Source organism: Podarcis liolepis (genome assembly GCF_965112155.1).
Source record: "Podarcis liolepis genome assembly, chromosome: 7".
NCBI classification, from domain to species: domain Eukaryota; kingdom Metazoa; phylum Chordata; class Lepidosauria; order Squamata; family Lacertidae; genus Podarcis; species Podarcis liolepis.
In genome coordinates this window covers 82,418,342-82,440,246 of record NC_139561.1, presented here as the reverse complement: position 1 = coordinate 82,440,246, position 21,905 = coordinate 82,418,342, and the positions used below count along the sequence as shown (strand labels likewise).

The following is a 21,905-nucleotide window of genomic DNA, read 5'->3' as shown; positions in this document are numbered from 1 at the left end:
CGAGCCACAAAAGCGTCTTGCAATTCCCGAGTTCTTGCTCTTACCCCGAAGGCGAGGCTTGAGCTTCTCCTGCTCTCCCCTCCCGCCGTCTCCGCTGGGAACTCCGAGCAACGCTCTCTCCCTCTTCCTGCCGGCCTGCCAGCTCGTCTGCAAGAGAGAACCCGCAACAGTCGAGTCCGGTCAAGACCCATCCTCCCGAGGCCCGTCCCTGCAAAAAAGAAAACAACACCAAAAAGTAAGAAACGGCAGCTTCGCGATGTCGCTGTTGTTGTTAATCCCTAGCTCTCTTTTCTTTTTGCAAGGTAAACACGGCGCGGGAATCTTAGCCGAGGGAGTGTAGGAGCCAATTCGGAGGGGCCGAGGGGTTTTTGCTCCCCCAATAAAATATTTGAGCCCTCACCCCCACCCCAAGTTGAAGGGCATTGTCATTCAAATGGGGTGTGTGCACCGTGTCATGTGATCGATTATGCAGGGTGGGGCTTACCTGGGCCTCCCCAATATTCAAGTTTTGACACACCTGCAAGGAAGGGAATCCTAGCAGCGGGGAGGTGGCTGGCAAGGAAAGGAAAGGGTTAACCAAACATGTAAGTCCCGTGCCGCGCCCTCCCCGCCCCCCCGCACTGACCTTTGCAGTGGAGACTTTTGCTTTCAAGCCTGCAGCGTGCAGCTAGAACTTTTGCTTCAACTTTTGCCGAGAGTATAAGTAATACGTGGCTCTTGCAACAGAGGCACGGGAGGGGCGGGAATTAAAATGTTGGCACGCCAGAATGTATTCTTAAATAGGGAGGGGGGCAGTTCTGCCGGCTTCACATCAGTTCCGATAAAATGAAAGCCATAGGTGCGGTGCTGGGGGGGATGGTGACAGCATGGACAAAGTCTATTTCCAGGTGTACATGAAAGAAAAATGACAGCATCTAGGACAGAGGTAGACTTGTCACAACTATCCTGAGAATGTCCAACTGGGTAACTTTCAGGTGCCAGAAGATATCTGGGATCCCAGTGAGGCGAAGCTGAATCGTGATTTGTGCCCTTCCTGAACTCTTTTTCCAGTCAGGTTCCACTCATTCACAGGCTCACAGGCAGAGACAAACTTGAATTGAATTGGACTACAAATCCCACCATCCCTAGCTAGCAGGACCAGTTGTCAGGGATGATGGGAACTGTAGTCCAAAAACAACTGGAGACCCAAGTTTGGGAAACACTGACTCACTAATAGGCAGAGACACACTTGAGTTTCCACTGTGTTGTGAGCTCCTCTGTTTTCCTTTTGCAGACCCATCATCTTTTGCACGATGGCCCCAGGGCAGGTCCACATGGCGGCTCCTGTTTGCCTAATTGAGAACATGCTGGACGGGAAGCTTGTGGTGAACCGGGAGGCTGCAGAGGTGCTTGCCAGGATCCGCCAGCCGGTGGTGGTGGTGGCCATTGTGGGGTTGTACCGCACTGGCAAGTCCTACCTCATGAACAGGCTTGCCGGCAAGAGAAAAGGTGACTGGCTTCATGAATATTCCCCGTTATTCAAGGGAAGGGCTGGAGTCTAGCAGCTTCGCATGAGGAGCAAGGCAGTGGAGTCTGGTGTGTCTGGAACAGGGTATCAGAGCCCCTGGGTTTTCTGCCTAGCCTGGGGAGAAGCATGGAGGAAGAGGTGTAAATTAATATTTATACAGAACCAGAGGGGAGATAGGACTTTGAGGCAGAGGTTTGGGGTCCCCACTCAGCAGAATTCACAGGAGGGTCCAGAAATACGACAGGTTATTTTTTATTACGTATATATATACCCCAAGTTTCCTCCAAGGAGCTCCAGATGGTATTCAGTTTTCCCCATATACATTTTATGCTCACAGAAACCCTGTGAGGTAGTTTCAGCTGAGAGACAGCAACTAGGGTAGGCAACCTAAGGCCCGTGGGCCAGATGCGGCCCAATCGCCTTCTCAATCCAGCCCTCAGACAGTCCTGGAATCAGAATGAGTAGAATGTGTCCTTTTATTTAAAATGCATCTCTGGGTTATTTGTGGGACATAGGAATTTGTTCACCCCCCCTTCAAAATATACTCTGGCCCACCACAGGGTCTGAGGGACGGTGGACCGGGCCACAGCTGAAAAAGGTTGCTGACCCCTGAACTAGCCCAATGTCTCCCCGTGTGGACTCCAACTCTGTTCTTCCACATCCTAGTCCCAAGTTCAATGTGCACGACACTTTACAGCTTACATAGGTTCTTCTTTGTTATGTGCACTTAAGTTTTCATTCACTAAGGGGACAGGTGCTAGGGGTTTAAACCAGAAAGAGTTCAACATCTGATCCCTCTTTACGCAGAAGTCAGGTCACATCTGCACCATAAACCTAAAGCCTGGGAACTGTAGTTTACTACTTGCTGAGCTACTATTCCCAGCACCCAAGCAAAAGACAGTTCCCATGATTCTTGGGGGGTGAGTGTGCTTTAAAGCTATGATGGGGCTGTGACAAATGTTTCATTGAGTTCAGTGGGGTTTCCCAGTGCCCTGCGCCTTAAGCCATGGCACCTGTTGTTTTCTCTCTCTGAATCATTGCCTGCTCTTTCCTCAGGTTTTTGTTTGGGTGCCACAGTGCAGGGGCTCACGAAGGGCATCTGGATGTGGTGCCTCCCTCACCCCCACAGGCCTGACCTCACACTGCTGTTGCTGGACACAGAAGGGTTGGGTGATGTGCAGAAGGTGAGCTGGGGGAGATGGCAGCTGGCATGACAGCGGAAGACTAGCCCTTTCAAAAGAGCCTTGTGGCAAAATATGCTGACCTGGTGTTAAGAATACCACAACACACACGTAAGTGGCTGTAAAGTAACATAACATTATATATAATTGTCATATCAAAAAATTGCAAAGCACAGTTCCTGGTGGCAATAACATATCATATTACTATTAACCTTCTATATGTTTTTATTGTCATAACATCTAAGGATATTCAAATCCAAAGATTGTCAAGTCCAACGATTACAACGTACAGTTCCTGTGGGAAACAACATACTGATATCTTCCTTCTGCATTGTCCTATGTCTTCAGAGTGTAACAAACTTAGTAACAATAAGGCAGCTGATGAAAGACCAGTTCTCAGGATAGATCCTTGTTTCGCCCATTGGGCTTCTTCAGTGACAAGGTTTCCAGGAGGTTTTTCAGGTTTTTTCAGCCGAAATAGTCCATAGGAATGCAGAAGTTGCCAGTCAGAGGCGTTTGTGTTGTGGTATTCTGAACATGATTTATGTAATGAGGCAATTGTGTTGTGTGTTGACCTGGTATTAATGGCAATGGCGTCTACCAGAGAGGTGGCAGAACTGAGTTCCGGTGAGTTCCGGCTGAAACCCCCCCCCCCGGTGGTAACTGATATTATATTTCTGTTTCAGGGAAACACACAGAACGACTCGTGGATCTTTGCCCTGGCCATTCTGCTCAGCAGCACCCTGGTGTACAACAGCATGGGCACCATTGATCAAAATGCACCGGAGAACCTGCAGTATCCTTTTGGGGCATCAGAAATCCCAGCTGGCCTTGCACGCTTGGCCTGGGGGAACTGGGAGGAGGCAGTTGTAGGTTGTCCCCCTAGGGGTTTCACTCCATGGGAGGGGGTGCAGGCAGGAACTCCAGAAGGCATAAAATTAGGAATTAGCCTTAAGGTGTAAAAAGGAGAGATGCCAGCCCCTTGCCACAAAACCCTGCCTTAATTACAATTGCAATACAGTCGTATCTTGGTTGCCGAATGCCTTGGAACTCAAGCATTTCGGTTCCCAGATGATCGAAAACCGGAAGTGAATGTTCCGGTTTTCGATCGATTTTCGGACGCCAAACGTCTGGCACGGCTTCCAATTGGCTACAGGAGCTTCCTGCAGCCAATCAGAAGCTGCACTTTGGTTTCCGACCGTTTTGGAAGTTGAACAGCCCTCCAGAACAGATTCCGTTCCACTTCCAAGGTATGACTATATGTGGTCTTTCTGTAGTGTAAATCTCTCTGCTCAAAAGCTGTATCATCATTTCCGGCCAGCCCACAACTGCAGGTTCAAACAGGCCCCAAACCAGCCCTGGAATTGTTTTCCTTAGCATTCCCCAGCTACGTCACTGAGCTGACAAAAAGGATTAAAGCCAAAGCTTCCTCCGGGGAAGATGAAGAAGAGGAGAACTCTGCCGAATTTGTCCGTTTCTTCCCAGACTTCATCTGGGCAGTGCGGGATTTCACACTACAGCTGGAGATAGATGGACACCCTGTAACTGAGGATGGGTACCGGGAGAATGCATTGAGACTGCAGAAAGGTACAGTAACTGCAAGAAAGAAAATGCAGTGTCTGAGATGGAGAGAGGACAACGTTAGTTGAGAGGTGCACAAATGATCTAAGTCAAAAAGGCCTAATATTCAGGTGGGTGAATGTATCGAGTCACATAGCCACTGAGGGCTAAAGAGGTTGAACTGATTTCCCCTGTGCTACATGGAGCAAGACACAGAGATATATCCCACTGGGTCCTGAGGCACATGTCTCTGGCTGCAGACTGCATGAGTAATAACTCTTCATGCCAATCCCCAATTGTATTCCCAGGGAGGTTTACAAACACCCTACAACAATTACAATGTCAATACCCAAACTGTAAAAGCTTAAAAGCCACAAAACCTCATGCCACCAAGCTAAGTTGCTTGTACAGTTGGACTGGGCTCCCTGAAACTCCTATGACATAGGAGTCTTACCTGCTAATCTCAAATTTACACATGCGAGCTGTAAGTGCACTATGAAGAGGGAAATATATACAGTGGTACCTCGTGTTACAGATGCTTCAGGTTACAGACGCTTCAGGTTACAGACTCTGCTAACCCAGAAATAGTACCTCGGGTTAAGAACTTTGCTTCAGGATGAGAAGAGAACTTGCGCCGTGGTGGCACAGCAGCAGCAGCGGGAGGCCCCATTAGCTAAAGTGGTGCTTCAGGTTAAGAACAGTTTCAGGTTAAGAACGGACCTCCAGGGACTTCCAGGTTGGCGCCATCGCCGAATGGCGGACTCCCTCCGAGCTCCGGAGGGAGTCTGCTCGGCAGGGGCTGGGTCCTACCGCGCCGGCGACGCGGGGACCCTTAAAAACCACGGGCATGGAGCCCGTGGACATGGAGACTCGGCTGGTACCGTCAGCGCCCTCCCGACTCGTGAAGGAGCCTTTTTAAAGGCTACGGATCGGGTTCCGGGGAGTGGCGTGGTACTGTGAGTCTATCGCTTCCCCTGCCAAGCGCAGCCGCATGCCATTCGTCGGAGAGCGCTGGCTTCCATTTGAAATTTGGACATTTAACAACAACCCGTGAGTAATTGGGTAACCGGGTATAAAAGGAGAAAAAAAAGGAATTTTTTTTCGGATTCGGCACGAGCGGGGGGGATCTAAAAAGGAAGTCAGTCCCCTCCCTGATTGTAAACATGCTAAAACAAGGACTGAGAAACCAAGATCGATTCAGAAGTTTATTGCTGATAAAAAATATCAATTCCACGATGGGATATTACAAGAATTGTGCTGGAGGAGAAAAGTCGAGGGTGAGAGGGAAAAGGCAACCCCCCCCTGGGAACCGGGGCGATTCGGAGAACCTGGCGGAGAGAGGTGGAGAGTTTGACAGCTGTCAAAGTAGCTGTCAAATCTTGAGAATACAAAGAGGACTTTGTTACAAGTATTTTGCTGGTTAATTTTGATACAATTGGATATAAATATGGATACAAAATGTCGGGGAGGGGAAAGAAACAACAACTTGACTTTTGGATTAGAGGACACAAAGTTACTGCAACCCCCCTAGAGGGGCTTTGGGACATTACAAGTGGCGTATGTGGAAAACTACTCTGGGATGTGTACTGGTTTTAGTTCCTGGGAAAGTAGCAAAACTGAAATGTTGTTTTGTCTACAGAGGTGACAACACAATAGAATCTTTCTATTGAAGTAAGGTAGGAACTGGACGTAAGTTTTTGTTCCTGAATAACAAACCTCTGTAGAGATACTAGATTTCAGAATAAGAACGGTTTTGCAGCTGAACAAGACAGAAACCTGAGAAAGTAAGAAACAAAAGAGTAAAGGACCAACTACGCCACGGAAAGAACAATGGGAGGAGCAACAACGACCAAGGGAAATTAAAGGCCTCTATCAGACTGGACTTTTGAAATTAAACATTATCAAAACATGCAAATTTAAAGAATACCGGCAAGATGGATTGAGAAAAATTTGGCTGTGGACTTGAGACCTCCAGGCCGACAACATACAGATTGATGGACATGGGGAATCCAAACCGGGGAAGGGAGGGGGAACTCTAGAATCCAAAGGCTATGTAACCAATTTTTGGAATCTTTTTCTATCTTCTATTTTTTATCTTTCTATATAACTTTGGTATTTTGATTTAACATGTTTTGGAAAAAAAAGGGGGAATTCGTGGAAGGAAAAGGGGTAGATCTTGGGGGGAAAATTTTTGTTCTATTTTGTTAAAGATGAGTGATGTTAAGATTGTAATTTAAATTGGCTAATAGGTACAACATATTTGGTTTAAAGTGGGAATGAGAACTTGTGGAACCAACGTAGGGAAAGGGGAATACAGTCGGGAGGGGAAGGAGGGAGTCCCAGAAAGAAGGTTATGAAAATAAGGGTTTAAAATTGGTCTTTCTTTTTCTTTCTTTTCTTTATCTTTTCTATCTTTTCTATTCTGTTATTATTGGAAATTTTAATAAATATGATTATAAAAAAAAAAGAACGGACCTCCAGAACGAATTAAGTACTTAACCCAAGGTACCACTGTACTCAGAGTAAGGCCATAACATTGCAGTGCTGAAACAGAGAGCAATATCCTAACTCAGTTTACAGCAAGCCTTGGGACCTCAGGTGTCAATCAAGTTGGCATGGAGACTTGAATGTTTACAGATAACCAGGTGAGTTTGCTCCACCAGGGAGATGGTTGGCACATTTTCTGTGGAATTTGGCGGTAGTAACCGATTGTCTTGTATACTAACACTTCTTCTCCCCCAGGTAATAGTGAGCAAATCCAGAGGTGCAACATGCCTAGGTCATGTATCCGCAGATTCTTTCCTTCGCGGAAATGTTTCACGTTTGACCGCCCAGCTAGCAGGAAAAAGTTGTCTCGGCTGGAGGAACTGGAAGAAGATGATTTGGAGGAAGATTTATTGGAGCCGGTGGGCCGTTTCTGCCAACACATCTGGGAGACATCTCGACCCAAGACAGTCCCGGGAGGCCATGTTGTGACAGGAATAAGTAGGGAACATTTTTGAAAGATTGTAGGCTGGGGTTGGTGGGTAGGGAACCATTCTGATTAGAGTAATTAGTTTTACCCAGTGCCGTTCTAATAATACTAATAACTGGTCTCAATCTGGGAACCCCATGGATGGGGGGCTTTTTCCTCCAGAGCAGTTTGGGGGTGTAGGAAGCTGTCAGCTTGAGGTGAATGGTGTTACTCAGCTACCAGCCAAGAAGGGATCAGGTGACATCAGAAACCAATAGTGACCCACCTGACTGTAGAAAATGCTTTAGTTTGCCTTGCTCTGCAGTTTGATAATTTCTTTGTTCACGTCCAGGCTGAATTGCATGTAAACTGCTCACTTGATTGGCTGCTGAACATCATTTAGCTAGAATTTATTTTGAAAACTATATACACAGAATAAAATACAGTAATGATTCTGTGATGAAACCCAAATTCTACTTTCAGAGAAATTTGGTTGCGTCATTTGTGCAGAAAGCAACATTGTATGCATTGTTTTAAACGCTTTACATCATTTATTATGCTTCTGCAGCAAGCAAGGACTTGAACCCATGACATTTGGCTACTAAAAATCCTGTTCACCACCTCCCCCTTTTATTTATTGAGAATTAATAGACCAAGCGCTTCCATGCCTATTTCTGCAGAGTTAATTCCCCATGGTGCTGCTAATATAGGGGCTTTGTTCCTTGTTTTGTTGATGTTTTATTTCTTGTATTCAATAAAATATTGGTTCTGAGCTGGGTTCTGAGCCCAGTTGTGCTGTTTCATACTTATCACAGTGTGGCCCCACGGCTGCAGGATACACACTGTGCTGACAATGAGTTATGGATTGGGCTGCTTCCAGTTTTGGCAAGAACCAGAAGTACGGAAGGCAATAATACATATGTAGCATAGAGAGGTAATAATAATTAGGAATGAGATGTGGGTGCAGGGCAGAGAATAGTAATCTCTGCTTTTTAAGCATTCCCAAGTGCTTCCTTCATATTTCAGGTTATTTTCTACAGGCATGAGGGCTAGAACATTCCTTTTAAAAAAGTGTCCTCTCTGCCTCTTGTTTTGTGCAGAATATCTATTTCTTTGCTTTTATGAGAAATCTGCAGGTACAGTGGATGACGTGTCCCCAGTCATAGTACAAACGTTTGAAAGATGTTTGACTCGGGATACATTTCCTTGGCGTACAAAAGTTAAGTGGGATGGGCATCCCTGTTCTGCCATTTCTGATTTGGTGACTTTGCCCAATTCTTCCCTCTTCAGTGCTTCAGAACCTGGTGAAGACCTACGTCAATGCTATCAACAGTGGGGATTTGCCCTGCTTGGAGAATGCTGTGCTGGCCCTGGCAGAGATTGAGAACGCTGCAGCTGTGTGTGATGCCATTTCCTGTTACGAAGAGCGGATGGGGCAGCGGTTGAACCTGCCCACGGGCTCAGTCAATGAGCTGCTGGCGGTGCACGCCGAGTGTGAGAGGGAAGCCACTGGCATCTTCATGGCCGGTGCTTTTGGCAATGAGTTGGTAAAAATATCACAAGAGAAGCTTGAGGTAAATAAAACTTAGCAGAATAAACGCTTACCTAGCATAGCTCTGAGCCTCACAGCTAGGAGGGCCTTCCAAAACTCGCACGGTTTTCTAAAAATCTCTCTCTTCAGAATGGAGACAGCCTCTTGTTATCCAAAGGCAAAAAGGAACATAGAAAGGTGGCATAAAGCAGGCTGCTGTAAGCTAAGCTGGTGTAAAGTTATACACCAAATTCCATTCAGCCATTGAGCTACTGCTTGCTTAGCAATCCTAAGCCTGGAAGAGGGAGAACAAACCTGTAAAATAAGTGTTTGAACTGCACCATCCCCTTGGCCATCTGAATTTTCATTGGGTTTCCAGGTCACACGACTGAGCAGAATAGGCCTAGGATTCCCCCCCCCCCCAGTCCTGCCCCCACCAGACCCCCTTTTCAGGCTTTAGGCCAGCTCGAGATGTGAGTCATGGCTGAACCAGGATCAGGGGGATACTCTGATGTATCCCCGACTGAACCGAGCATGAGGGAGCGAAGCCAGCATAGCTTGCTTGTGTGGGGAACTTCCTGGCTCAGCCAGAGATCCGCTGGATCCCAGCCCGTTCATCGTGGAGCATCTTGCTGTAGGATTGCTCGCTTAGTTATCTGTGAAAGACACATTCTCTAGATGAAATGGAAGACAAACACATATCCCAGAAGACTGGTAGGGTTGCAGTTTGATTGGGTACACACTTAGTTTTAAACTTTAGGAAGGGTGGAGCCAGACAACTTAAACTGGCCTACATTTTAGAAATGCAGCCGTTCTAGATCATTGGTGTCGTAGCCAGTTCCCACGATTTTCGGTGGGAGTGGGGACAGTAAACTCAATTGAAATTTGTAGTGCAGTTTTGATGTGGCCTTGTTAGTAAGTCTTTCCACTGAAGAGGAAAAGCTTTTCATCATTATTAACAGATCATCTTTCTGCCAATTTTCTGTCTCTCGTAGCAAGAGCTGAAGCAGAAAAAGGAAGAGTTCTGCAGGAAGAATGAGCAGGCGTCTTTTGACCGCTGCTTTGCCGTGCTGACGGATCTTTCCCAGGAGCTAGAAGATGAACTCCGGATGGGAATTTACTCTGTGCCTGGTGGCTACCAGCGTTATCTGAAGAAACGGGATGAAATAGAGAAGAAATACCACTTGGTACCTGAGAAAGGAATTCAGGTAGGGCAGGAAGCCAGCATTTCTGTGATATCCAAAGAATGAGCATTCTTATACTGACTGAGGACAGATCCAAACTTTAGACCTGGAGTGCAATACTGTGAATATTTTCTTGGGAGAAAGCCCCACTGAATTCAATAGGGCTTGATTCAAAGTGAATTAGTTTGTTCGTCTACTTACCAAAATGAATAAACTCTGTTCAATGAAAAATATATTAAATTGGTTTACATAAAATAATTTAAAAGACCTTTGACTTGTAGGCTATGTGAGAGGGAATAGGGACCACTATTATAAATTTCTCAGCGCCTCATTAAGATACAATTATTAATTTACTATACACCAATTTTTGTCCTTAATCACAATATATAATCTTGTCCGTCCCCCCATTATAGTGTAAAATGAATAACTTTTGCTCTCAATGTGTTATCAGGCAGACAAAGCTCTTGAAGAATTCCTGAAATCCAAGCAGACGGTGGCAAACTCTCTCCTTCAGATGGACCACGCCCTGACCGACAAAGAGAAGGAAATTGAAGGTGCATATCTAAGGCAATGAGTATATGTTATAAATTATATGTATTAGAAAGTAAACGTCCTGGCCTTCTCTGGCTGGGCTGAGTTCCCAGGGAAGGGTTACAGTTGTGGTACCTTTTTACAGAATGGCATAGCGACAGATGTAGTATTCTCATCTTCAGGCAAGGAGAGAACATTGAACAGAACACAGGGTGAAGGGGAGATAGCGGCGAGGGATGGCAGCCCCCTCAGTATTCATGTTGTCTCTTTTCCTTCGCTGGCCCCCAGCCCAGCGCGCTCAGGTCGAAGCAGCCCAGCTGCAGCAGAAGCTGTTGGAGCAGGAGAAGGCCAGACTGAAGCAAATGGTGGAGGATGAGAAGCGAAGCCACGCTGAACAGCTCCAGCTGTTGAAGGAGAAGATGGAGAAAGAGAAGAAGTTGGTGGAAGAGGAAACAGAAAAGATGATACGGCATAAACTCAAGGTAAAGAGAGCGGAGTCAGATGCAGACTGACCCACTGGAAGATTCAATATTTAGGCCAGGGGTGGGGAGTCTGTGGTCCTCCAGATGTGGTTGGAGCCAACTCTCACCTTTCCCAGTCAGTATGGCCAGTGTTCATGGACCAGAAAAATCTGGAGGGTCCCATTTCCCCTGCTCCTGCTTTCTTTTTAGGATGATGCATAGAAGCCGAATTCTTCCTCCATTCAAGGCCAGATCTAGTTCACAGATAGCCTCCTTTACCCTTCTAAATGTCTCAACATAAATCGTATATTCCCGGATATGCCATCACCCTCTTTATACAGGCCACATAACCCTATGTCTTTCAAGCAAAATCAAGAACAAATTATTTAATGCTTTAAAGGTGATTGCCGTCACCTTGATTTGTGCCTGGAAAATCCCTAACTAGAGAACCTGCTTTAAAATGGGCATAATATGCTCTTACAGGCAAGAAAGCTGCTCTGTCTGGGAGCTTTTCAGTGACTCACTGTGGCTTGGTAAAACCTAGGTTCCATATATTCAATAGACGTTAGCTGGCGTTTCTACAGTACTTTTCCTGAGTGTTCAAACAACTTCTTATACAATTTCTTTGTTCTCTTTACAACAACCCCTTGAGGTGGGTCAGGATCTAATTTTGCCCATACAGTATAGGATGGAATAGTCCGCATGGTACCCTCCAAATGTTAGTGGCCCCCAGCTCCCATCGGCCTCAGCCAGTGGTCATGGATGGTGAGAGTCCATTAATATTTGTAGCGTTGACTGTGGCTCTTATCTGTGAAGGTATGGGTCCAGCTGGGATTGAGAGATATTGGCTTGCCTGAGGACACAGAGCAGAGCTGAGCTGAATTTTGTTTGTTGTGCATAGCCAAGCTTCTGTTGCTCTTAACCACGTCAGATTTTGCACAAATTCCTATATGCTCAAAATAAAAAAGCAGGTCTAGTTTGGAGACAGTTGGTTTTATGGGAGGCCATTTGGCAACACAGTGGGAAATGCATTGGTTGGCTACGAAAACACAACTGCCACACAAAGTGGTCCAGGTCTGGCCTGATCCCATCCCTGTTCATAGATGCTGACCCATTTCTTATCCATCCGTCAACTAAACTGTCTCTGTGTGCTTCTCAACTTCCCAGGAACAAGAGGAACTGCTGAAGGAAGGATTTCAGCAGAGGGCCAATGAGATGGAAAGTGAAATCCAACGTCTCAAAGAAGAAAGTAATAACTCCAAGGTGGCCCATGTGGTGTCTGCTGTAGAAAAAATGTTGTCAACTGTGGGAACTGTGGGAACACAGTTCATACAGTACAGGATGCAGAGTAACATTCTTTCCAGTGTTCTAAATCCACAAAGGAGTGAAAGTGCACCACAGAGTGTAAAAAGCACACCAAGGAGTGAAAACCCACCCGAGAATGTAAGGAGCACACCAAAGAAAAAGTAGTTCCAGCATGGGAATAAATGGGGCTAGTTGTCCTTAGTTTTCCGCTGACTTCCCTATCTTATCACCACATCCACACCTTCATTGCAGTGTTATGTACAGATCAGTGTTTGAAATTCGCCAAGCGCATTTTGCACCCGGTTACTGGCCACTTTGGGACCAGGGGAAGGTGGATGCCTGGGGATCCTTGGCTCTTGCCTGTTTTAAACATCCTGTAGAATTCTCTGTAATATTTTATCTGCACAATCAGAACAAATTTCAGGAACCAAAAAGTTGTATTGAAAAATATGACTTTTGAGCTGCCTGGCCCCAAAATGGCAACCAGACATCCTGTTTTTGGCGGCTGTAACCTGTTAGTATTTCCCGCCTCCGATGCTGCAGATGAGATTGGTGTCAATCACATGCCTGTCTGGGAAGAGTGGGGGAGCAGAAGACGGTCTTATCTCTTCGGCTGTATGTACTGTTTTAAGGAGCCATTTGGCGCCCAGCTTATATATCTGAGTTTCTAACTGGCTAGAGAACTAAGTGAATAGTTGTGTCCAACTTGTTTTCTTATATGCTATTTCTTTTCATGCATGCAAAGCTGTATAGAAAATAAATAAATAAAATAAATGGCCTGGTTTCTGCTTATAGCCTTATGATTTTATGCCTCTTCCAGCAAATCTTGCAGCCAAGCTGATGCCAAACACATTGCTCTGCTTTCCTTTGGACCACATCAGTGAGGCTGAGAAGCAGGGTCTTGTCGGCTGGACAGCCCAGGACCTCCATACACACTGCCCAGGCTTGCATCATGGAGAGATCACTTCAGTGTTGCTAATGTAGCAAAAACAACACGGGAGGCAGCAGCTAAGTTGCCAGTCTCTGCAGCCACAACCAGTGCTGTGATTTTCCAGCAGGTTGGCTTCACCCCCGGAGGTGCACTCCATTGTCTCTTGAGACAGACAGATGCCAACAAATGGCACATGTAGGGGAAATAGCAGAGGACAGGCAAGAAAACTGGGCAAAAGCGGAGAATTGGGCAAAACCACAGAGTACTAAAAAAAAGCCTGGCTGTCACTCACTGTTTGCTGTTCAGGGATTAATGGGAAGTTTTTTCACTGTATGAAATGTGAAACTTGATCACTGATAATCAGGCATTTGAGACTGTACAAGTAGATGACTGGCCCAGCCCTGTCAATAGGCGGAGTGACACAGGTGCCTCCGTAGGCGGGTGGTGAGGAAGAGAAGGGAAAACAGCAGCAGTGGTGGACCTTGGGCTCTCAAATTCCAGCAGAGCCCTGTGCAAAGCCAAAATTTGGTTCCCGCTGTGTCTTGGGACTCCATTCTAAATGATAGTTGTGGTGTCCTCTGCGGTGCTTCCAAAGCTCTGCACCCAGGGCGACTGAACTGGTTGTGCTCTCCTAAATGTGCCTCTGGCAGCAGCCTACCCAGCCATTCTGACTGAGGTCCCCCTGCTGCCACTAGTTCCTCCTTTAGGATGACAAAAATGAATGTGTCCCTCAATTTGCCCTGAGACCTGCAAGCTTCCCTGCTGCCTTCATGTGTGGTGGAGGATGCTGCCTTGTTACCAGTGTTTAAATAATAGTCAGCTGCCAGTCCAGTCAGCTACTGTATGTGGACTGTGCCTCAGGCGGCAAAATGTCTTGGGCCAGCCCTGGGAGCAGCCGGTTCATTAGACTTCTAGCCTTCCATTTTGCTTTATCCTGTGTCAAAAGTTACCTCTCCTTTCTCAACTGTACTATTTCCTCAGTGTGATGAGAGCTCCTCAAAAGGAACCCAAAGAATCTTGGGAACTGTAGTATGCCCACACAGAGCTGCAATTTCCAACACCTTTAACAAACTACAGTTCCCAGCATTTGGGGGGGGGGGGAGAGTTTTGTGACACTCCTAAATCAGCTGACAATAAATCATAAAGCCGATGCCATGTCTGTGAATAGCTGAAAGGCAGATTTTTACAGCTTTTGAGCCATCTTTCTTTCCTCAGTTTGGAGTTTTAAGTGCTAATGTGAAAATTAGTGCCCCAGAAGGGTGTGGACCATGGGTAGGCAAACTAAGGCCCAGGGGCCAGATCCGGCCCAATCGCCTTCTAAATCCGGCCTGTGGACATTCCGGGAATCAGCAGGTTTTCACATGAGTAGTGTGTGTCCTTTTATTTAAAATGCACCTCTGGGTTATTTGTGGGGCATAGGAATTCATTCATTATGTTTTAACCAAAATATAGTCCAGCCCCCCACAAGGTCTGAGGGACACTGAACCGGCCCCCTGCTGAAAAAGTTTGCTGACCCCTGGTGTGGACGCTATTTTTCTTTTGCCTTCCCCTGTGTCAAAGTTATTTACCCAGCTCTCAACAGTATTGGTTTTTCCCCCAGTGTGGTGTGTGGGCCCTTCAAAAAGCACATCCTCCCACTCCAAAGAATCCTGGGGGCTGTAGTGGAGCCCTCACAGAGCTACAATCCCCAGCACCTTGAAGAAACTACAGTTCCCAGGATTCCTTGGGGAGTGAGTAAGACCTGCTTTGAAAGTGCTTGGAAGGCAACAGAAGCAACAACACAAATCTCAAAGCAGCTGCTTTGCACATGCAGGTCCCAGAGGAAAAGGCTGCAGATAAGAATGGGGCATCAGGATTTTGGGTATCCGAGGCTTGGGATGAGAAGTCTTAAACAATATCTGTATCTGTTTCAGGGAGGCATGGAGAAGGATTCATGGGTCTTTGCCCTGGCCATTCTTCTCAGCAGCACCCTGGTGTATAACAGCATGGGCACCATTGACGAAACAGCCGTGGAGAAGCTCCAGTATCCTTTTGGGGGCACCATCAGTTCCAACCAGCCCCACAAGATTGGGAAGGCAGCTGGATGTCTGTGTAGGACAGCACTTCCTGGGGGGAGAAAGCTTTTGGTGTAGTCGCAAGTGGAGCAAACCTTCCCTTTCCAGGTCTGCCTTGGAACACAAAGTGCTGGGGGAGTGCAGGGGTGGGGTGGGGGCAAGGAAACATGCAGGGCATGTAGCTGATGGGGGTGGGGCAGCCAGCCTGCCAAGGATCAGGTGGGCAGGTCACTGGGGCAGAGCAGGGATGGGGAGCCTGTGGTCTTCCAGGTGTTGGTGGACTCCAACTCCCATCAGCCCCAGGATGGGAGTTGTTTGCTCAGCCACATCCGGAGGGCCAAATGTCCACCCATCCCTGGGTTTGTGCTTTCAGAATGAATAGATGAGGGTCAGACCACCCATGAACTCAACTGGATAGTTGAGTACAGTGGTACCTCGGGTTACATATGCCTTGGGTTACATACGCTTCAGGTTGCAGACTCTGCTAACCCAGAAATAGTACCTCAGGTTAAGAACTTTGCTTCAGGATGAGAACAGAAATTGTGCTCCTGTGGCGTGGCAACAGTGGGAGGCCCCATCAGCTAAAGTGGTGCTTCAGGTTAAGAACAGTTTCAGGTTAAGAACGGACCTCCAGAACGAATTAAGTACTTAACCCGAGGTACCACTGTATAGGGTCCGCATTCTCCACAAAAAAGGAAAACAAACACCTGCCTGGTGTCTCAATCCAGAACAGGACTTCAGTATGGAGAAGCCAAGGGCTTTGACCAGTTACCCCTGCTGTGGTCCTGATTCAGATTGGATCAGTATCTGGGTGCGTATAACCTGGAAAAGAGGAGACCGAGAGGAGACACGATAGCCATCTGCAGATCTCTCAAGGGCTGTCCCACGAAAGAGGGGACAAGCTTGTTTTTTCCGGCTCCAGAGGCTAGGACCTGTACTAATGGATTCAGGTTTCAAGAAAGGCGATTCCGACTTAACATCAGGAAGAACTTTCTGTCTGTCAGAGCTGTTTGACAGTGGAATGGTCTCCCTCCCTTGTGGACTTTCCTTCCTTGGATGTTTTTAAGCTTCTGTCATGGATGCTTTAGCCGAGTTCCCTGCATTGCAGGGGGTTGGACTAGATGACCCTTGGGATCCCTCCCAGCTCAACGATTCTATGGCATATCACAATTTGCATGGCAAAAAGGCACCATTGAAATGACTTGGATCTTTGCCCCACTTTATTTTGCAGTGCTTATTGCAGGTATGAGGCTCCTGGTCAAGACTGGGATTGCAGGGAGAGCAAAGGGTTAAATGTCTCCTGTCCCAGGATCCTGATCTGTATCTCTCACACTGCACTGACAATTTGTGTGTGAGTGGCACACCTTGCATTAAATGGCAGGGCTACACAGTTAAGGTCCTGTAGTTTCACCTTCAGCTGCAGTTCCTGTTGGGAACTCCCTGAAGTGTGCTTCATTGGCAGGCAGCTAAATAAGGGCATCTAGGAACCCCGGAAGCAAGCAGGAATGGGAATGGGCCCAATTATGTGTAAAGCAAGATATGCCAGGAGGGGTTAGGGCCAGGTTCAGCTGCAAAGCCTTGCCCAGACTGTGGGGGTCAGATGGGATGGCCAGAGGTGCAGTCACCAGGGGCTTTAACAAATGAACCAGGGTCTGCTAGTCCTCACGATGACGAGGTACAGATAGGGAACCCTGAGATGTCTGGGACTCCATCTGTTCCTGACGAAACCCCTAGAGCAGCCCCTCTACCACAAGTAACACCCAATCCAGAACCTGCAACACCTGTTGTCAGGAGATCAAGTAGAAGTTGTAGGACCCCACAGTACCTGAGAGATTACGTCTGCTGTGCTCACTAGGGGGGGAGGGGTGTTGTGTATTGAGTCAAAGGATTTGATATCTGTATTATTATTGTCTATATTTGCATTAGGGTAAAGTAACTGCCTTTTGGTTCCAGAGGGTACAGCTACTATTGGTTCATTTAAGCTGCTGTATTTGGATCCTCTGTCTTATTGGTTCCCTCCAAAAGGCAGGACTGTGATTGCCTGATATTGTTCCCTCCAAAATGTATCCTTTCTTGCTAGTTCCCTGTCCCTATAAATGTAGCTTTCCTCTCCCCAGTCTTTAGTCTTGTTGCTTTAATAAAGAAGTGTTACTAGAGAACTGTCTCCAGCATGTTATATCAAGAGAGCTGAAATCACAAACCCCACGTCACAACAACTGGCGACGAAGGTGGGATCCGGAATGCTGAGGAGCGGTTAAACGCAGCCCTGCCTCAGAGTCCGGATTGCAGCTAAGAACAAGACTCACTGGCCAGCTGAGAAGACGACCCTGCCACAGGACAATGGAGAGTCCAAGGGTATTGGAGCCCTTCCAGCCTTCAGAGCCCCACACGTGGGAAGACTACGTCGAACGCTTCGAGTTCTTTGCAGAGGCTCAAGGGATCACCAAATTATGAAAAATGGAGCATGCCATTGTGTCAGCGATGAAAGCATTGCTTTGACTGGGCTTGATTCATTGACAATAATTTCTGATCAAATCCCACAAGCCTCTGCACCTCTGCCATTTTCTTTCTTTACAACTGACAGGCACGCATTCTAAACACAGACCAGCTGTTCACCAGGCATCCTGGGTCATAAAGATAGAAGGTAGCTTTTGTTAGTTTTCTTAATCTAAGGGCCAGGAGGAGAGTTCACAAGGAGATGATAAAGATGCCTATCTTTCCTTGCCATCCTTCCTTTCCTGCTGTTTATGACCTCCGGCGTTTGCTAAAGGCATTCCTCCTTGATTCCTATTTTATTTACTCTGAACTACGTATGCATACTCAAGTAGGAAATATGGTAGTTTCTTTGTAGTTAGAAGGATTTCTTCTGATCTGACTTTGTCCCATGTGAGTTTTTTTTAAATGCTCAGAGAAAATCTGATTGGTTCTTACGAACACTGTGTAAAAAGTTCTTTTGTGAATAAAACGACCTGGGCCAAGGGGTGGACAGATTATTATTGGCGCTTTGTCACACACGACCTCGAAACAGTTTACATAAAAATTAAGCGTTATCATTAAAAACACAGATTAAAAATCACAGCAGAAGATCAGTGACACAAACAGTAAAACCACAAAAATCGGTGCTGTAAAGCAAATGTTTAATGTTTTACTGTGGCTTGGAAGTTGCCCACCTCATCAAGGTGTCAATGAACTCAGGGTTTGGGGAAACCCTGATCTGGACTTTTGAACAGGGTCCCAATCTTGGGTTTCCAGCTGGTTCTGGACTACAATTCCCATAATTGTAACCATTGGTCCTACTAACTAGGGATGATGGGAGTTGTAGTCCAAAAACAGCTGGAGACCCAAGTTTGGGAAACCCTGCTTTAGAACCTCACCATGCTGTTATCTGCTGGACACCAATTAAAACCTTTGGTGTCCCCACACTTACAGTGGCATTTAATCTGTGGCATTCATAAATTATAATATAGCGCTTCTGTTTCCCCAAATCTGTACCTTCAATTTCTTTCTCTTTGCCACTCAAGGCATCGTCCATGTGAAGGTTAGATTTTGCCACCGTCTCCTTGGATTTCATGAATTCTTCAAGAGCTCTGTCTGCCTGATAATACATTGGGAGCAAAAGTTATTAATTTTGCCAAAAGATGAGGAAACTGAATATTCTGTCCTGTTGGGATTAAAGACCCAAAGGTAGTATATGAAGTAAGCGAGTAGTTTATTGACACGCTGAGAAACTGATGTTGTTTACTCACTGAAAGATATATATCCAGCCTGAAGGTCCCAGGCCACAGAGAGGTTAGGCTGGCCTCAACTAGAGCCAGGGCTTTTTCGGCTGTGGCGCCAATCTGGTGGAACGCTCTGTCACAAGAGACTAGGGCACTGCGGGACTTGACATCTTTCCGCAGGGCCTGTAAGACAGAGCTGTTCCACCAGGCCTTTGGTCAGGGCACAGCCTGACTCCCTCCTTTGGCAATCTTCACAGAACTTTAGCCTAATGGTTGCCATCAATTTGAGTTGAATTAATTTTATAATGAAATGATTTTAGAATTTTGTACTATTTTATTGTTGTTAGCCGCCCTGAGCCCGCCTTTGGCTGGGGAGGGCGGGATACAAATAAAATTTATTATTATTATTATTATTATTATTATTACAGATAGGTAGCCGTGTTGGTCTGCCATAGTCAAAATAAAAAAATTCCTTCCAGTAGCACCTTAAAGACCAACTAAGTTAGTGCTTGGTATTAAGAACTAACTTAGTTGGTCTTTAAGGTGCTACTGGAAGGAATATTATATTATTATTATTATTATTATTATTATTATTATTATTATTATTATTATTATTATTTTAGAACAGAAGTCCTCACAAAACAACAACTATATCCCTTAAAATGAGCCAGAAAAGAACAGTAAAAAAAACCACACCAGTGATGTAACTGTTAGGATTCTTGCTCTGTGTTTGCAGTCATGAGATTGTTGTCTATCACATGACAGTGTATGTTTTCATTCCACAGTGTGGGAAGTGACAGAGAAAGGATGTTTTGGTATTACTGTGTTCCATGAAGTGGGACTATTGTCCTTTGTTCTTTCTTTTTGCTGTCTGATGAGAAATAGGAAGGAGCTAAAGCAGACTGCACCGAGTATATTATATAAAGTAAATAAAGTAGATTAGCCAAAATGCTGTGCTACTGTGTTCCGTTACGCAAACTGCAAATACTCTACAGGATCCCTAAGTGTGCTGATGCTTCTTGATATCAGTGGCTGTGATGTTCGGGCTTAAGAAAGCATTTGAAGCTCCCAAACGATCAACCAGGAGGGAGAGAACATGCCAGTCGGGCATGTGTCTCTGCCAGGGTCCTACACACAAGGAGGACGATCCTAACAATAACAATTGATAAAAGTTAATAAAATGTGGATCGGCATTAAAAATGTTTTGAAGTATTTGTAAAACTCACTAAGGAGGGGACAATTTTCAGACACATTTGTGATTGCTATCAATCCTGCAATGAGAAGATTCCTCTTCAACCAGTTTAGTACCTTTGCATCTTTACCACCAACTGGTGAATTCAGTGGGACATACTCCCAAGTAATCATGCATTAGATTGCACTGTAAGTCTGCCCTCAGTCAGCAACAGGATCCCCACCTCTCTGAGTGTCACAGAAGTGCTGCTCCTCCTGTCCTACCTGAACCCCTTTTCCATCAAATGCATCATACTTCTCCTCTATTTCGTTCATCTTGGCAAGGAAGTGCTTATAGCCTTCAGGCACTGCGTAAATCCCCTCCTGGATCTCAGATACCAGGTCCTGGGAAAGAAGGCGCAGCACATCACGGCAGCGGTCCAAAGACACCTTCTCATTTCTTTCGCAGAATGCCTTCTTTTTCTGATTCAACTTATTCTACCGGACGAAAACAGAACAAAGCACCAGAAAGATGACACGTTAGCAATGATGAAACGTTTCCTCCCCAGTGTACTATACAATGGGAAGACATACTAAGGCCACATACTAATACGTTTTTATATTTGTTAGAAGCTGCCCAGAGTGGTCGGGGCAACCTGGTCAGAAGGGAGGGGTACTGTTGTTGTTGTTGCTGTTTACACTACAAAATTCAATCAGTGTGAGATTGACTTAACTGAAATAGTTATGTCAAGACACCCCCCCCCCCAAAATGTGGGAACTGTCTGCGACTGCAGTAAATAATAATTTATTACTTATATGCCACCCATCAACAGTAACCACTTCTGGGCAACTTCCAAGCCACAGTAAAACATTAAACATTTGCTTTACAGCACCGATTTTTGTGGTTTTACTGTTTGTGCCACTGATCTTCTGCTGTGATTTTTAATCTGTGTTTTTAATGATAACGCTTAATTTTTATGTAAACTGTTTCGAGGTCGTGTGTCACCAAAAGTGATGTATAAGCATATTAAATAAATAAATGGGCATGGGCTAAAGTGCAGGCAGCTGACAAGGCACTAAAGAGAACACACCTCAAGCTCCTCTTGAAATTGTTTAATGTTGTCCCCAAAGGCACGGGCTATGAAGACGTCAATGGCCTCCCTCTCACACTTGGCATGTGCCCTCAGCAGCTCTTCAAGAGTGTCGGTCGGCAGCTGCAGCAGCTGCTGCATCCGTTCTTCATAACAGGAAATGGAGTCATGCACAGCAGCCGAATTCTCGATCTGGGACAAGGCCAGCACTGCGTTTTGCAAGCAGGGCACGTCCCCACCGTTGATGGCATTGACATAGGTCTTTGCCAGGCTTGCGAGCACTGAAAAGGGAAAGATTGTTGAAGCCAAAGAATCAGAGATAATCGATGTGGAATGCACGGCTTGATTAACTTCCTTACGTTGAGAAAGAATTTGCAGACCCAAACGGCCTTGAAGTGTCCGCCCACATCATCAAGAGAGTGAGGACCAAGTATTCTCTATCTCTTGTGGGCAACTTCCACTGCACACCAACCCCTCTCGCTCTCCAGGCTTCAGCGAAAGCCTGCATTCTCCCCATAGGACGCACACACATTTCCCCTTCATTTTTGGAGGGGGGAAAGTGCGTCCTATAGGGCGAAAAATATGGTATGTTGTAAGCCACCCAGAATGGCTGAGGAAACCCAGCAAGATGGGTGGGATATAAAATTTAATCATCATCTCCAGCTAGGATAAAGTGTTTTCAGAGAGCCCCTCTCCAGCATGCTGGGAAATGCATGTTTATTTTGTA

The 21,905-nt window shown here is 46.1% G+C and overlaps 1 protein-coding gene across 1 annotated transcript; it reads left to right on the top strand.

Annotated features, from left to right (window-relative positions):
• LOC310712446 (guanylate-binding protein 1-like) lies at window positions 1-12,979 on the top strand. Its single transcript, XM_083515508.1, has 11 exons — window positions 1-235; window positions 1,274-1,488; window positions 2,564-2,691; window positions 3,375-3,484; window positions 4,076-4,275; window positions 6,991-7,233; window positions 8,492-8,775; window positions 9,728-9,940; window positions 10,368-10,470; window positions 10,736-10,929; window positions 12,076-12,979. The coding sequence occupies exons 2-11, from the start codon at window positions 1,293-1,295 to the stop codon at window positions 12,376-12,378; spliced, it is 1,974 nt and encodes a 657-aa protein (XP_083371634.1). The 5' UTR covers window positions 1-235; window positions 1,274-1,292; the 3' UTR covers window positions 12,379-12,979.
• Window positions 12,980-21,905: the final 8,926 nt, after the last annotated feature.